This window comes from Suricata suricatta, chromosome 2 (assembly GCF_006229205.1).
Source record: "Suricata suricatta isolate VVHF042 chromosome 2, meerkat_22Aug2017_6uvM2_HiC, whole genome shotgun sequence".
NCBI classification, from domain to species: Eukaryota; Metazoa; Chordata; class Mammalia; order Carnivora; family Herpestidae; genus Suricata; species Suricata suricatta.
Genome location: NC_043701.1, coordinates 171,366,010 through 171,382,191, shown reverse-complemented (window position 1 = coordinate 171,382,191; position 16,182 = coordinate 171,366,010). Strand labels below are relative to the sequence as shown.

General features: G+C 40.8%; 1 protein-coding gene across 4 annotated transcripts in view; it reads right to left on the bottom strand.

The window, feature by feature from the left end:
* Nucleotides 1-11,310, bottom strand: part of TRUB1 (TruB pseudouridine synthase family member 1) — a 38,069-nt gene extending 26,759 nt beyond the window's left edge. For all 4 annotated transcript variants that reach the window (XM_029932639.1, XM_029932641.1, XM_029932640.1 and 1 more), the window contains exons 1-3: nt 11,019-11,310; nt 7,578-7,676; nt 1,762-1,817 (exon numbers count right to left, since the gene is read on the bottom strand). In XM_029932639.1, the coding sequence (XP_029788499.1) occupies nt 1,762-1,817; nt 7,578-7,676; nt 11,019-11,301 (438 nt within the window). In that variant the 5' untranslated portion in view covers nt 11,302-11,310. The remainder of the gene's footprint in view (nt 1-1,761; nt 1,818-7,577; nt 7,677-11,018) is intronic.
* Between the last annotated feature and the right edge of the window lie 4,872 nt (nt 11,311-16,182).

Sequence of the window (16,182 nt, the reverse complement as noted above, 5' to 3'; positions counted from 1 at the left end):
TCATGCTAAGCGAAATAAGCCAGGCAGAGAAGGACAGATACCATATGTTTGCACTCATAGGTCTAACAGGAGAACAGGAGAAACCTAATGGAGGACCAGGGGGAGGGGAAGAGGGAAAGAGAGGTGGCGAGAGAGAGGGATGCAAAACCTGAGAGACTATTGAATACTGAAAATGAACTGAGGGTTGAAGGGGAAGGGGGAGGTGGGAAAAGAGGTGGAGGTGATGGAGGAGGGCACTTGTGGGGAAGAGCACTGGGTGTTGTATGGAAACCAATTTGACAATAAACTATTTATAAAAAAATTAAAAAAACAAAAAAATAAAATAAATAAATAAATAAATTCTATTTTACAAAAGTCATCAAGTAGTCTGCAACAAACTGGAAGTTTCTTTAAAAATTTTTTTTGATGTCTTTTTAATTTATTTTTGAGAGACAGAGAGAGATAGTGCGAGCAGGGGAGGGTCAGAGAGAGAGGGAGACACAGAATCCAAAGCAGGTTCCAGGCTCTGAGCTAGCTGTCAGCACAGAGCCTGACGCGGGGCTCAAACCCACGAACTGTGAGATCATGGCCTGAGCCGAAGCCGGACGCTTAACTGACTGAGCCACCCAGGCGCCCCATGGAAGTTTCTTTTAAACGGTCTTTGACCATTATATATATTTTAACAAACAATTTTAACAAATTCACTTCATCAACTATTAAATAAAAAGTTAGTCTAGGAACTTGCTGAAATTCTTCTCTACCTAGTGGCTCATGAATCTTCCCTCCATAGGCATTTTCACTGGTCCTCAGCCCCAATCACTATAACCAGCGCCTCGCTGCTAATTAGAACAGATACTATTCTTCTTGTAGAGCTAAAAGAGACGCTAGAGGGAATCAAAGGATTCTTCCTAAGGAAAAACTGAGAGGCCCAGAGAGGTTAACCCCTTTGACACGCAGACTTCTACCCTGCGGTTTTGCGTAAGGATTCTCACTGGATACCCGAAGCAACACACACATTTACAGCGTTTCCTAACCTGCATAAACTATCTTCTCTCTCCATCAAATGCCTCAAAATGTACTCTTGGATTTAGTCAAGGTCACTCTCACAGATGAATGTGACATAACTTATCATCCTAAAGAAGCCTCACTTTTCTTTAGTAAACATTTTGTTACCATTAAACAAAGCAAGTCTTCTGTTAAAAAGTGCATGGGTTACGAAATGGCATTGTTTCTATAAAAATTCCAAGGTTAAAGAAAACCTGTCAATAGAAGTTATGATCTGTAAGTTCTCTTGCATCTAAGAAACGGATTTATATAAAAAGACAGTATATATTTTTTTAAATTATAGGCATTGCAGAATTTTTGCTTCTATAAATGAATTTGCTTTTCAATTAAGAATTTCCAATTTACTGCGGCGCCTGGATGGCTCAGTTGGTTAGGCATCTGACTTCAGCTTAGGTCATGATCTCACAGTTTGTGAGTTCAGGCCCCACGTCGGGCTCGTGCTGACAGCTCAGGGTCTGGAGCCTGCTTTGGATTCTGTGTCTTTCTCTTTCTCTCTGCCCCCTGCCCCAGCTCACGTTCTGTCTCTCTCTCAAAACATAAACAAACATTAAAAAAAAAAGGTATAGTCTCAATATTTGGGATCTCAGATATCTTGACCTGTAATTAATGTTCAGGAATGACACCTGTAAACACACACAGTTTATTTTTTAACTGATCAAAACCCAAAAGAAAAACATTCAAGAGAAAAGAAAAACAAAAGTTTTCCAGTATTCTTACCTTGGACCCTGACAACATACTGGTCAACATTTTTGTTCCCCTTCCGATTCCAACCACTATAAACCAAAAAAAGAAATATTATGACACTCTACTCTGAAAAGCAGGTTTTTAAAATATCTATATATTTTGGTCAAAATATCCTGGCACATATAATAAAAAGTTGGAAAAAACATCTATTTAGCGTAATTAGAGGGCTCCTCTTACTCCAATCAGTTTAATTTGTTGTGCGACTTAGAAATTCTGGAGAGAAGATGGTGACACATGGTTTTCTCTCAAAGTGTTAAACAGGACAGAAGACCCAACCTAGAGAGTTAGATGCTGACGTTTTAGAAGAATCTCCAAAGACTCCCTGGAATTTTACACGGGCATCAGTGAAAAATACATGGCACAAGTTGACTACAGTATAAAAAAGCCTTTGACAGAGTTCATTATCAAGCCAAGCCAAGCCATCATCATAGCTAATGAATGATTCAGAGACGGTGAGTGTCCGGTAGTACACCACCAAGAAAACAGAAACATAACAGATCAACACAAAGAACACAGGGTAAAATGAGACCTTGGAGAACGAATATTCACACAGACCATCTACTAAGTACCACAATGGCCCACCTCTCTCTTCAAGTCTTATTTATCCTCACGGCAGCACATTTCACCCGGTGAGAATGACGGTTTACAACCATTTCTGCACTTAAGAGCAAACAGATTTATGTAAGAACTGAAGTATTTCTCATCAATGGATATGATTTTGTAAAAGAATACAATATAAACACCACAACTCAGAATTATAAGAAAAAACAAGGAGAAATAATTGGCAAGCTGAAAGAATTATTATGAATATTTACAACGGATATCATTCATTGAGTTTACTGTGTATCAAATTCCACTCTAAATGCTTCCCATTCATCAGCTCATTTAATCCTTGTAACAACCCTAAAAAAAATAATACAATTATCCCTATTTTATAGATGAGGAAACTGAGACAGAGAGACTCTAAGAATCTTGCACAGAATCTCACAAGTAGTATACAGTGGAGTTAAAATATGGATCAGACTGGCTAACAGCAGACCCCCTTCCTTCTCATTCTTCTGCCGCCTGACTCATCTATACTTTCTTCCCACCATCATGAGGCTGAATTAGCCTAAACCACTTCCAGTCTGACTGTTCTATCCCTTTCTCTTCCAATTCATACCATTTCATAACCACTTCTGATAACCTGTACTGCTCACTACCAACCCCCCCAACAATACTCAATAGGGTCCCCATGCGTATGGTACCAACACTTTTTTATTCAAAATTCATCCTTTGAAACCCAGCTCAAATCCCAAGCCCTAAATAAAATCATCCAAAACCCTCTCTAAGCTTCTATGGTAGAGTAATACTAGTGCAGAGACTAAGATAAAAAAAACTGTCTGCGTTTAGCATTCTCTGTTGAGCACGGTGCTCTTCAAATAACAGCTGCCACTGCCCAAGCACAAACTTTGTATAATGGTAACAAAGATCCGGGGCACTGGGGTGGCTCAGCCGGTTGAGCCTCCAACTTTGGCTCAGGTCATGACCTATCTCGGGCCTCCTGAGTTCGAGCCCCACATCGGGCTTCCTGCCGTCAGCAGAGCCTGCTTCTGATCCTCTGTCCCCCTCTCCCTACCCCTCCCCTGCTCATTCTCTCAAAAATTAATAAACATTAACAACAACAACAAGATCCAGTGCAATTTTCTGTTCACGAATCCCCAGTCAATATTTCCGGAGCAACAACTTTGTACACAGTCCCAAGAACAAGACATTAATGAAACAGAACAACTTCCTGACTTTGAGTTTAAAACCTTATGGGGAAAATAAAATACACGGAAGAGAAATTGCAAGTGCTCAAAAAAAACGGTATGTGAATTAATGAGTGAATAACACTGAACAGGAAGATGATACTATATGATTAAGAGTCAAAATGAACACAGAATAATTGCTGTAGGAGGTCAAGGAAGGGAATGCTCTGACGGGCTACCAGATAATGCTTCTTTCAAGCATTTCAAACAGAGTTTGAGTAGCCTTAAAGGATGTTTCGAATGTGAACATAGAAGAGCCATGTTCTAAAAAAGGAACAAACCGCATCCATTCTCAGATAAAAGGATGAGCACAGCGGCTTTATCAACCAGAGAGCAGGAGTCAGAGTGGGTGACATGTTCGACTTTACCATGGCTGAAACGCTGATTTCTCTGCTAGTTCAGTGATCGAGAATGATACACTTTGAAACATGAAGGCATCTTAAGGGTCTCTAGCTTAACCTTCTCATATTTTATCCAAGAAAGCTAAGGCCCACTAGACCTTTGTGATTACACTGGGTCCACCTGGATATTCCAAGATAATCTCTTTGTTTTGAAGTCAGCTCATTAGCAACATTAATTGCATCTGCAATCCGAATGTCCCCTTGTGATAGAACCTAACATAGATTCTGATGATTACGACATGGACATATTTAGGATTTTGAGACTCTTGCAAGCCTTCTTTATAGAATTATATGTCATATATACTATATATATCATAGGGCAACCGAATTATAAACCTAAATTTCAGGTTATATCTTAAATTGTCAGCTAAATTCTTAAATCTGTGCCATCAGTATTACAAAGGAAAAAAACAGCAAAAAACAGTCTGTATGTTGAAATTAAAAGTATATTTTTTCACACAGGTTCAGTTTTGTTCAAAAACTCTTTCATAAAGCACTTTACAGAGTACAGCATATATCTGTATGTTATAAATATTTCACATGATATTTCCATAAAGCTCCTGAGAGTTATTATGGTAGAGGTTACCCCCTTTCCAGAGATAAACAAATGGAGATTCAGAGGGATTATAGGTTTTCCCAGGATGTGTGTACTTAGTACATAAAGCAGCCAGCTCACAACTCACGATGATTAGAACCCAGTGTTTATTCCACCATTATAACCAAAATCAACTTCTAACAGACTCCAGAACTACTAATTTAGACAATGAATATCCTTTATTCTGTGACTAAATACCTACATTTTTTAAAACTTTACTCCTCATTGGGAACTATAGGCATTAGAAGAACAATTAATAAACTTGACATATGCACAGATTGTATCATCATAAAAGTCCATGGATGATCAAATATAAATTCAGCCTCCAAATAGGAAATTAATTCCAATGCAACTTCTTCCACTCACACAAATCTTAGCTAAACGCCTGCCCTTCATAATACTAAAATGGAAATTTCAACACGCTCTTAGCTTAGGATAAGAAATAAACGTATTGGGGCGCCTGGGTGGCTCAGTGGGTTAAGCGTCCAGCTTCGGCTCAGGTCATGATGTCATGGTCCGTGGGTTCGAGCCTGCATTGGGCTCTGTGCTGACAGCTCAGAGTCTGGAGCCTGCTTCTGATTCTGTGTCTCCCTCCCTCTCTGACCCTCCCCTGCTTGTGCTGGCTCTCAAAAATAAATAAAAAACATAAAAATAAATAAATAACTAAATAAACTTATTTATTCACTGCCTTGAATGTTACCATCTTCTGCAAACCAATGCGTAAAAACCACCAGAAACTAATACAATCGGTGCATTCACACACAGCAGACCTTATCCTGTCTCTTCTTCTATTTTGGTGCTGTGCCTTGGAAAACAGTAGAACAGAATGGTTACAGCAAATAGGCTTCAGTTCATGGAGTGCTGAACTGATAAAAACTGAGAAGCCAGTCGAAGGACCAATCGCTAAGAATGCGGTGACTGCTGGCAACCCTGCAAGGGGCCTGGGAGGCGGCCAGGAGGGCCCGGTCTCTGCCATGCCAGGTTACGGCAGAAGCCCTGGAACTGAGCACATCTGAGTCCAAATTCCGACTCGGCCAAAAGCTACAACAATGCACGATCTCTCTGGGTTTTCATTTCTTCTTCTGTAAAACAACGGATAATAACATCTACGGAAGGACTACAATAGGATTAAAGTACATAATTTATGAACGCCCTAAGCTGAAGATGTCACACAAAGTAAGTTGTTCAATAAGTGATTATCATTAGTTATGGCAAGAAACAATACCTCTGTCAGAATTTGCCTATTCAAGTTATCTAATTCAGGAAAATGGATTTCTTAGGGTTTTTAAAATCTATTTAAACCTTCAGTAAAGATATTTTTGCCAACACAAATGAAATAAAAACCCTAAGTTTAGAAAGTGCAGACTCCTACATTGTTTCTAACTTCCTTGAAAAATAGAATTTTCTTCACCAATTTTATCCTTTTCTTCTAAATAAGCATTCATTTCCTTTGGAGAGCTTAGATTGAGTCTGTTGTTTGTATCTAATTTTTCTTAGCTGTAATAAAATGGAGGGGACACTGTCGCACAGTATTTCATAAACCACGAGCCACAACTCACTGGTGCATCACGAAATCCATGTACTGGATTACCAACATTTAAAAAAAATGAAACAATAAAATACAAAACACAAGACCACATAAAAAGTTAAATACTGTCCTACTGAAGTTTGTTTCCAGGATGCAGAGACATACCAACTTCTATATTTTTGTGATCATATATATTTTTGTGACTATGGATAGTTATACAAAAAGTGTGTACAACATACACTCTACGGGTACATACTTCAGCAGTCCCTAAAGTTAAACTTTGGAACCTTTACTAGATGCATAATAAATACATAAACAAGAAGGGATAGTTTTTCTCCTGTCAATCAATTCTACCAATCTGCCTCGACAAACAATAAAATGCTCACTGTATCTCCAAAAGAAAGTGTGACTTCCCCTCAGGAACCAGAAGGCTCACTTTCCCAAAAGAGCTGATCTTTGACATTAAATTTGATACAGGCAAAAAAAAGAAGAGCCAACTACCTTGTCAGGAATCCCCATCACCAACCCCACATTGGAAGATTCATACTTGGCTAAGACTTACAGTGTAACATAGTCATGTTACATGGCAAGGACACCAGAGAAATTCACCGGTTGGTTTGCATATTCTCTCTTCCACCTATGGGGTGGGGAGAACACTTGGGGACACTCCTACCTCCAAAATATAAAGACCAGTAACATGTGCAAGGTTCCCACTTGGGGAAGCCTACTGGAAACTCAGCACCCGAAGTTCTTACTGGAGAGGATGAGAGCATGGTCACTCAGCCACCTGCCTGAGTGGAAGGACAAAATTCCAGCCCTAAAAGGAAAGCAGGGGTTTGGCATAAACCACACTGTTCACCCCAAGAGCTGAGGCGCCGCAAAGCACCCTTATCAGATAGAGAAGGGAGGGAACAGTCCCAAAATCCAAGTTCCCAGATGCCTGCCCAGGGCAAGCCTTGCAAGCAGGCCTTTCTCAACCCAGCGATTTCAGACCAGCTATGTTAATTTAACTCTTCTTCACAGATACGACCCTTTCTCACAGTCCCATCCACCCACGAAAGTGGCTATTTCTAACAGTTTCTAATAGTTTGTACCAGCTCAGGGCTTCTTTAGAAGACAGCTATATAAATCCAGTATATCTAACATACCCCAAAGTAGACTGAAAATGGCATGGCTTTAGTCAATCTTATCTGTTCTCAATCTTTTTTTTTAAAGTTTATTTTGAGAGAGAGAGAGAGAGAGAGAGAGAAAGTGTGCATGTGCACGAGTAGGGGAGGGCAGAGAGAAAGAATCACAAGCAGATCTCGTGCTGTCAGTGCAGAGCCCACACAGAGGCTTGATCTCATGAACCATGAGATCATGACCTGAGGCAAAACCAAAAGTTGGACGCTTAACCGACTGAGCCCCTCAGGCGCTCCAATATTTCTTTCTATAATAAGTGATAGTTACATCAAACTTCCATTCATATCTCTTACCCAGAACTCCTCGGGCAGCACTGTCTAGCGTCCCTCCATGTCCAATTTTCAAAGTCTGCTTTTTCCTTTTGGTCCATTCTGGAGAAGGCATTCCAGCTTCTATGAAAACAATTAGGATGAGAAATGGCAATCAGCAAGACAAATCAAGTAGGATCTCTATAAACAAGGGGTGGAGGGTAGATGGAATACTCAAAACAAAAGTACTGGACAAACAGATTAAGATGATAATGTTACTAGCAAAGAACAGACTCCAAAATGTACAGACAGTCCCTAAATTAAAAAGAAATAGTATTCCAAAATTTATTGTTTAGAACCTAGAATTCATTTTTGAAGGCAAAAAAAAAAATTTTTTTAATGTTAGCAAACATCTAGGCAATCCTGAAAAACCTAGAAATTCCTAGTAATAGTGAGCTGTTAGAGAATGATGAAAAGAAGTTAGCTTTTACATAGGCAGCTAGTTTTACAAGCCCTCAACTAATTCTCTTATTTCCTGATAATCTTTGCTGGCAGCCCACTGCCTGATGTCAGGAGTAACTCTCACAGGGCTGCTTCTAAGAATCCTAAGTTCCCAAAGTATCTTCGTTGCCCTTCGCTCCAAATCAAAACCCTCAATATTCCTTCAGGAAGCGAATCTCAACAAAAGGTGATGTGGGAAGTGGGTAACAGTTAGGCTGCCTCTCAACCTCTAAGGCATTGAGATTTAACAAGAGCAAGTGCCAACCCGGCCCCTCGCATCCTCCCAGTGTAAAGATACTGAAATAATGTTATCCGACAGAGCTTTGGAAATCACAAGACACTCTAACAATGAACTTTTATTATTACTAGCGGTATTAGTGTTTTATATATATATATATATATATATATATATATATATATAATCAATCAATATATTGATAGAATATTGGCGACTGAAGTCCAAATTAGAAAGGGCAGGAGCAGAACAACTATATTGATCTCCATCTCCCAAACCCATCAAACTTCCCTTATAACCACGGACACCGAGAAGATAAAAAAAGAGAGCCAAAGAAAATGGAAAGAGGGGACAGAGAAAGGAAAAGAAGGGAGGCAGAGCAATAATGGAGAAGCCAGATCAGATGTCCGAAAGATGTGCTGGGCTGCTCAGCCTGACCGAGGAATTACAGGACAGTCTTTCTGGAACACAGTGCTAATGCCACGCTCTGATTACATCACCAAGCTTGGAAGGGCTGCTGCTGTGACACAGACCCGTGAGGATACGCCCAGGCTTCAAACCCTTCAGCTTTCACTTGTAATGCCTTATGGATTTCTCATCTGTGAGTTTATAGAAGACTCTTGGAGACTTGACACTCTTTCAAATATGAAGGCCCACAAATTCTTCTTCCCTTTGTGTCCCAATTTGCCTCTTTCAAGTTCAAAGACATACCACCTTAGGCACCTAGGTGGCTCAGTTGGTTAAGCCTCCAACTTTGGCTCAGGTCATGATCTCAGGTTTGTGGGTTCGAGTCCCACGTCAGGCTCTGTGCTGACAGTTCAGAGCCTGGAGCCTGCTTCCGATTCTGTGTCTCCCTCACTCTCTCTCTGCCCCTCTCCACTCATGCTCTGACTCTCTCTGTCTCAAAAATAAATAAAATGTTAAAAAAACAAAAAAACAAAGAAACACCATCCTCTTGGTAACATTTATGGAAGAATATTTGTTAAAGTTTTTTCTAACGTAATAGGCCTTGAAGGATTCAGATAGACAAAGAAAAGATTTTAGTATAATATGAATCAACATTGGGAAAGGCCAGAAGCGTTAATAGAGGCTATTTCTATAAATGGTGGTCTAAATGAGTGGGTGTCAAACCTGGCTGGCATCAGAGTGTGGTGCCTTGGAAGCCGTATCTTTTAGAATTTCCCCAGGTAAATCTGATAGCCAGTTACAATGGCATTTGGGAAAGCCTGGTCTAGCTAACATAAATATAGAATAGGCCAACCAAGGCAATATAGAAACGGAGTAATGAGTATATCTACATCTGAGTGAAGGGATTCTGCAGGATAGCCGAGCAGCAGCCTTGAAACAATGTTTTAACCAAGTTCAACAAGAAACTTCAGTGGCTTGGAGGCAGATTAACCAAAAGGCCAGGATATGGCTTTGATCCTATCAGAAATCAGTATGAGCCATAGTTGAGCTAACAAATCAGGCCAAATGAAAGCAATTTTATGAAGGAAGCAAACTCTATGAGGACACCACAATGCTTGCTCTTGATGCAATTCCTTCCTTCAGCCTTCCCTGTATGACCCATCCTCCCAGGTAACAAAGTGCAAGGAAAGTAGAGCCAAAGACCGAGTAGTTAGAATGCTGCAATTAAACAGCTGTGACAGTGTACCTATTGCCATTAAACATCTGAATCTGGGTTGAGTCCATTTTAATTAACTAATTCCTATAAGAATAATTTGTTTTTGCATTTTAAAAAAAAAGGATAATAAGTTTGCCAAGGGACTCTAAACAGTGTTAAGAAGAAAGTTCCTGTACTGTTTTTTAACAGAAAGACAGGCCAGGGTCAAATTCAAGACAGCCTTGAATTTGCTGAACAGTTTTATCACCAAAGGCTGCTGAAATGTCTATGCTTTGAGCTCGGTTAAGTGAAAGGACAGTATCTTTCATCTTCACTTCTCTATAGGCTAGCATAGACCTGGCTTAACGCAGGTGTCCAATAAATCTAAGGTTCCTGGATGCCACTGAAATAATCTACGGGGTGATGAACTGAGATCTTTCAGGCTTTTCTAATATTCCCTTGGTGCACGTGAAGAAACAAAAAGCATGCTCTTCCATTATGGTGTCCCTCAGAACGTGGTCCACAGCCTGCCTACACCAGAATCACCTAGGCAGCCGTTTAAAAATGGTTTCCTAAAAATACCCCGGGACCTCAAAATCACAACCTCTGGGTTTCAGGAATCTGCAATGATACAAGGGGCTCTAAATAATTCCTATGCCCACTGTGTGAAAACCACTGCACTAAAGTCTTGGTTAATTAAGTAATAGCTGCATTTCCAAGCCATTTAAAGAATGCAACTTTGGGGGTAGAGAGCCTCTTCCTTCAAGAGAGGCTCATCAACGTGAACCAAAGAAAAGGCTCCTGGGCGATCAGAGTGCAGAATTATTGGTCGGCCTGCCCAAGGGAAAAGGTTTATTTGTGTAAGTGTGGGGGTTTTGTGTTTTGTTTTTCGTTCTTCCCTTGAGAACGACAACTGCCAACTAGGCTACGGAGTTCACATCAGGGCAAGTCCGAGTTCGAGATGCCCCAGATTTCTGTCCACAGGTAATTCAGTGGTCATCCTACCCTTTCCCCTCCTTTTATTTCTTGAGGCACAAACGCACAAAAAAAAAAAAAAAAAAAAAAAAAAAAAAAAGCCCACTGGCTCTCTACGACTTCCGCTCTCGCGGCGACCGCCTCAGCCTGGCCCCCACCCGGGCTGCAGTACCTGCTAGCAGCTTCTCCTTCAGCCGATTCAGCAGCTCGGCTGAAGTGGGCCCTTTGGGCTTGTGCACGGCGAACACGCCGCTCAGGGACAGCAGCTTAGTAGCCAAAGCGGCCTTGGAGACCGTGGCTTCGGATCCGGTCCTGGCGGCGGCCGCAACTGCCGCGGCCGCAGCCGTCGCTGACGAAGTGGCGGCCGTGGCTGCGGCTGTTTCTGCAGCTTCAGGGACCGGGGCTGTGTCTATTTCCAAAGACGACGATAGCACCGCCGCCTCAGCAGCTGCCATACTTTTTCAGCCCAGACTGGTTTTGTATCTGGAGTCGCACGCTAATGACGCAACAGGAGTGCGCCCGACGTCCCTCTTTCGCATACTTCGAACCTGTGCTGACGAGAGGGGCAGTCGCAAGGGCCTCTGGGAATTGTAGTCCTTGGCCTTGGGCGTCAGGCTCGGGTAGCTGTGCCTTCCCAGAGCTCTAACGCAGTCCTTTTTCTCCGGTACTGCTATGTGCCTCTTAGATCGGGTTAGGACGGTGCTGCAGGTGTAATTTGGAGTTCCAGTCCTAAACTGCTGAACCCAAATACAAAGTCTGTGTGTCTATTCGGCAGGCAATCTCTTTCCATCCCACCTGCCCAGAGCTAAGAGGACCCAGCTTCCAAGAATAGAAAACTTGAAACACTGTTTTTGGCTGCGGTTTGTGAAGACTCATGGTTCCTTCGGTTCACTGCTTCATTCGATGTATGGTGCTCTTGGATTCATGATTCAGAATTAAAATACACCTAATTGTAAGCTCTGTTAAAGAAAGGAAACTGTTCCCTGTTCACTGCTGTGCCTCACACAGTAGGCGCTTAACTAAATATTTGGAAATGAACAAATGGATACGAGTTCTTCAAATACCCAGAAGAAACTTCTAGGCCAAGCCAATGCTTGGGCTAATTTTGATGCATTCCTGTCCACCTTGCCCTTTATCACCCCACTGTAACCCTTAATAATTTTAAGATTTTTAATACTGACACTTCTGTGGATTGCATCCCTGAGTAGCACATTGCTTGGATATCAAAAGGCATTATTGCAATTCATAAAATTACACTTTACTTTTGATTTGAGACTTTCTCTCTCAAAGTTATTTACACCCCCATCAAAATTCTGGAACATTGTTCTGATTCCACAAGGCAGAGTGGAGAAAAATTCTTCCTCTACTTCGACTTCAGATACCTTAAATGGTATTATGAGTATTGTGAAATGAAGTTTGTCTCCATTGTTTCCCCAAGTTTCTTTACAGCCACCCTTTCTCCTGGTCATCCTCTTGTACCTTAAAACCTAGTATACTGGATTGCCTGGGTGGCTCAGTCAGTTAAGCATCTGACTTGGACTCAGGTTTGCGAGTTCAAGCCCCACTTCAGGCTCTTTGCTGACTGACAGTTTAGAGCCTGGAGCCTGCTTGGGATTCTGGGTCTCCCTCTCTGCCTTTTTCCTGCCTATGCTTGTGTTTTCGCTCGCTCTCGCTCTCTCTCTCTCTCTCAAAATAAACAAACATTTTTTAAAAACCCTAGTATTCTAATGATACCTCTTTGCTACTGAAAATTACTAATGATGGAACTTACCCCATCCACTCAACAAATACATGAAAGAACAATGTGTCGAATATAGTCTTTATTTCTATATCGTCATCCTTCCCCAGTTCAATCACCAGACTCTCTTAAATCTTTAGGGTACAAAACAGTGCAAACATACTTAATGCCACAGAAATGTAGATTTACCAATGGTGAAAATGGGAAAGTTTATGTTAGGTATATTATGCCACAAAAAGAAAGGCCAAAAAAATCTTTGAGGAGTTTTTCAAGGTGGAAATCTGAATTGGAAGTGGAAGTGACCCTATGGTTTATTCTAAAGCCTAAGCTGAATGCAAACATTATGCATAAGAGGCCCTTGGAGGCCAAAGGAGAATAAAGACAGAGAAACTGAATGCTTTACAGGTCCCATGATCACCCACCTGGATATTTGAGCCATCTTCAAGAGTTTCCCTTTTCCACAAAGGTCCTTCAGAAGGGTTAACTACACCCTAGGAAGCAAAACTTCCTTTAGCCTCAGCACAGATTTCTATGTTCTCCTCTTGGCAAGAAGCAGAGAGCCAGGGATTTTAAGAGAAAGTTTAAAGCAGGATTGAACAATAACAACTTAGAGATTACAGAGCCTTTTCCCATTGGTCTAGACTCGAGTAAGCTTCCCGAATTCTTCTGTGCCTCCAGGGTGGAGAGAGTGGAGGGAGGAGAGACATAGAGTTGAAAAATAACGCTTCCATTGGAATTGTCCACAATGCCAGTGCAGAATCAGATTTAATTTGATTAAAGGAAAACAGAAAAATGGATATTTCTTGCACATCTTATTTCTGGAATGCTAGGGAACAGCAAAATTAATTCTATTCTGCTATCAAATCTGTATCCTTGTCATCAGAAGCATTGAGCTCTAATTTTCTGAAGTAAGCAACATCTCCCACATTGGACAAGCCTTGAGTGTACAAGTTATCTTATTTAAAATGAGTATTAGGTAGGAGTGACAGAAACTGATCCAGTTTAAAATTTATCAAAAGGATTTTAGAAAAAGGGTTTCTCGTACACAGGAATATTATGCAGACCCTGAAAAGTCGTCTCTCAGGTTCTCTCTCTCTCCACCCACATCCTCTTTTTCTGCTACTCTCTGTGTCTTCGTGCTTCTCTTTCGCTTCTAACAGGCTTTGGGTTTTTTCTACTTCTCATTGCACAGTCTTCATTTAAACCATCCTGCTTTGATCTAAGTCCCAGAACTTCCTGGATGGAGTCGCTCCTGGCCACCTACAGATCATAGTGCTTCTCTCACTTTGTCCCTTAATCTTTCCTTATTCACGTTCCTGCTTATTTTTTCTCATAGCATGTTTTATGTGGCATACCAAATATTTACTTATTGTGTTTAATGTCTTATTTCCTCCATCAGAACGTAAGCTCCGTGAGGAATTTTTGTATATTTTATTCATTGCTGTGTCTCCAGAGCCTGGAATAGTGTCACACATAGCACTCAATAAATCGTTGCTGAATAGCTGAATGAGTAAACTCAGTAGCTCTAGCAGAAACCATGTAGATGTATGGGAGTTAGTGCCAGTTTCCAGAAAAGTAGAGTGCCGAACACAGACAATAGCTTACCTCAAGTGTAAAACAAGTGTAGCTTACCTCAATGCTTTTATTTCCATTTGTGTGTGTGTGTGTGTGTGTGTGTGTGTAACTGAGGCAAAGAGAGAATACGATCCCTTCATGCTAAAAAATAAGACCCCAACTTTCTAGACCACCTTCTTTGCTGCCCTCAACCCAGTCGCCTTTCCAACGGTTGTTAATTAATGAGACTTAAAAATTGGGAACACTTTCGGGTCTGATTCTAAATCTCTCACTGCCCCCACCATGGCTGCCTTCCTGGGCACTCCTTTCTTTGGTCCTTGCCACAGGCATGTGCGCCTGGGAAGGCTGTTCTTTACAAAGACTTCTCCAATCGTAGTTCATCTGTATGAGTTCCTATAGATGGCAGAATCATAGAAAACAGTGCTGGATGAGAACTTGTAGACCATATAGTGCAAGACCTGCACTTAAGAACTGAAACACAAAAGGGTGCTCCTGATCACCAAGAAGAGAAAGCCGGAGATGCTCTAATCTATAGCATGGGCTCGAGAAAGGCATTTTTTAAAAGAAGTTCAGGGAACAGATGGGCATATTTCGTAGCATGAAATTTGAGAAACCTGTAAAACTCACCAAACACACACACACACACACACACACACACACACACACACACAACTTCTGTCTCTGCCATTTCAAATTATCCTAATAGAGAAGGAAATTAGCGTAATAAGAAAGGTAATTAAAGAAACCAGTGGTTGGTTGGCCTCTGCTGTGAACGAAGGTATCAAAAGGAAATATATTTGTCGTGTAGAGGTTGAATTCTGAAAAAAAAACAGTTTTATTTTCTAAGGTATAAATATTTTAATGTTTTTAATTTTGATCATAAGTTTCTCTTATAATTAAGGGAAAATAGTAATAACTTAACATTTTTAATTAGGCAAAGAATTTTTTTAAAGAAGGAGTAGATAATAAATGACTAATACTAGGTAGTATCAAAAACATGCAAGAAGGGGTAAGGCCAGAAAAGTTAAAGTCCAAACGATTTGGGGATAGAAAAAAAAAAAAGAAAGAATTCCAGAAACATTAAAAGAAAACAAAAAGAAGCTTTAGAGAAGATCAAGACAGATTGATTTAATGCTTGAGGCGAGCTGGATAACAAAGCTTAAGCAAAGTTCCTTCTTTGCCTGCCTTCTCCTTTGAGGAAATGATTTTTGTATGAAAATGGGAAAGTCAGAAACTGGTAAGAGGAGAAATAAGTTCTTGAGGGCTGAAGAGTATGGAAGAAGACATTTCCACACTACTTGAGGTTAGATCTCCCAGCCCAAAATTATATCGTGGGGTCAGCTTGCCAAAGAGACTGCTTAAGAAAACTAACGTTTGTTGACTATACATATGCTATGTGCTGGTATTTTACATTTTCCTGGAATTCCTATCGTAGTTCTTGAGTGATACTTGTGGAGAAAAAAGAGTACAAGCTGTGTCCTACAACGTCACTACAAGGTAACTATTATAATTACTATCATCCCCCTTTACCAATGAGGACAATAAAACTAAATGAGATTAAATCATTTGACCAAGGGTATATGGCTAGCATAGCATCAATGAATCTGTGAGGTCCCTAAGCCCAAACTCAGAACGGATTCTCTAGGACTCACAGAATTCAGGAAAGCTGTGATACTCATAGTCACGGTTTATTACAGTGAAAGGATACAAATCAAAATCAGCAAAAGTAAAAGGCATTTAGGATGAAGTCACCAGGAGAAACCAGGCACGAGTTTTCAGTTATCATCTCCTGTTAGGGCACAAGGACAGTACTTAATTCTCCCAGTAATAAAATGTGACAACATGTGTGAAGTATTGCCAATTAGGGAAGCTCCTCTGAGCCTTTGTATCCAGGGTTTTAATTGGGGATCCATCGTATAGGCATATAGTAGCTGCATGACCAACCTCTACAGCACAGTCTCCAAGCCCCCAGAAATCCAGTTGATACCATGTGTCCAGGGCCTCAGGTATACAAGCTGTAAGA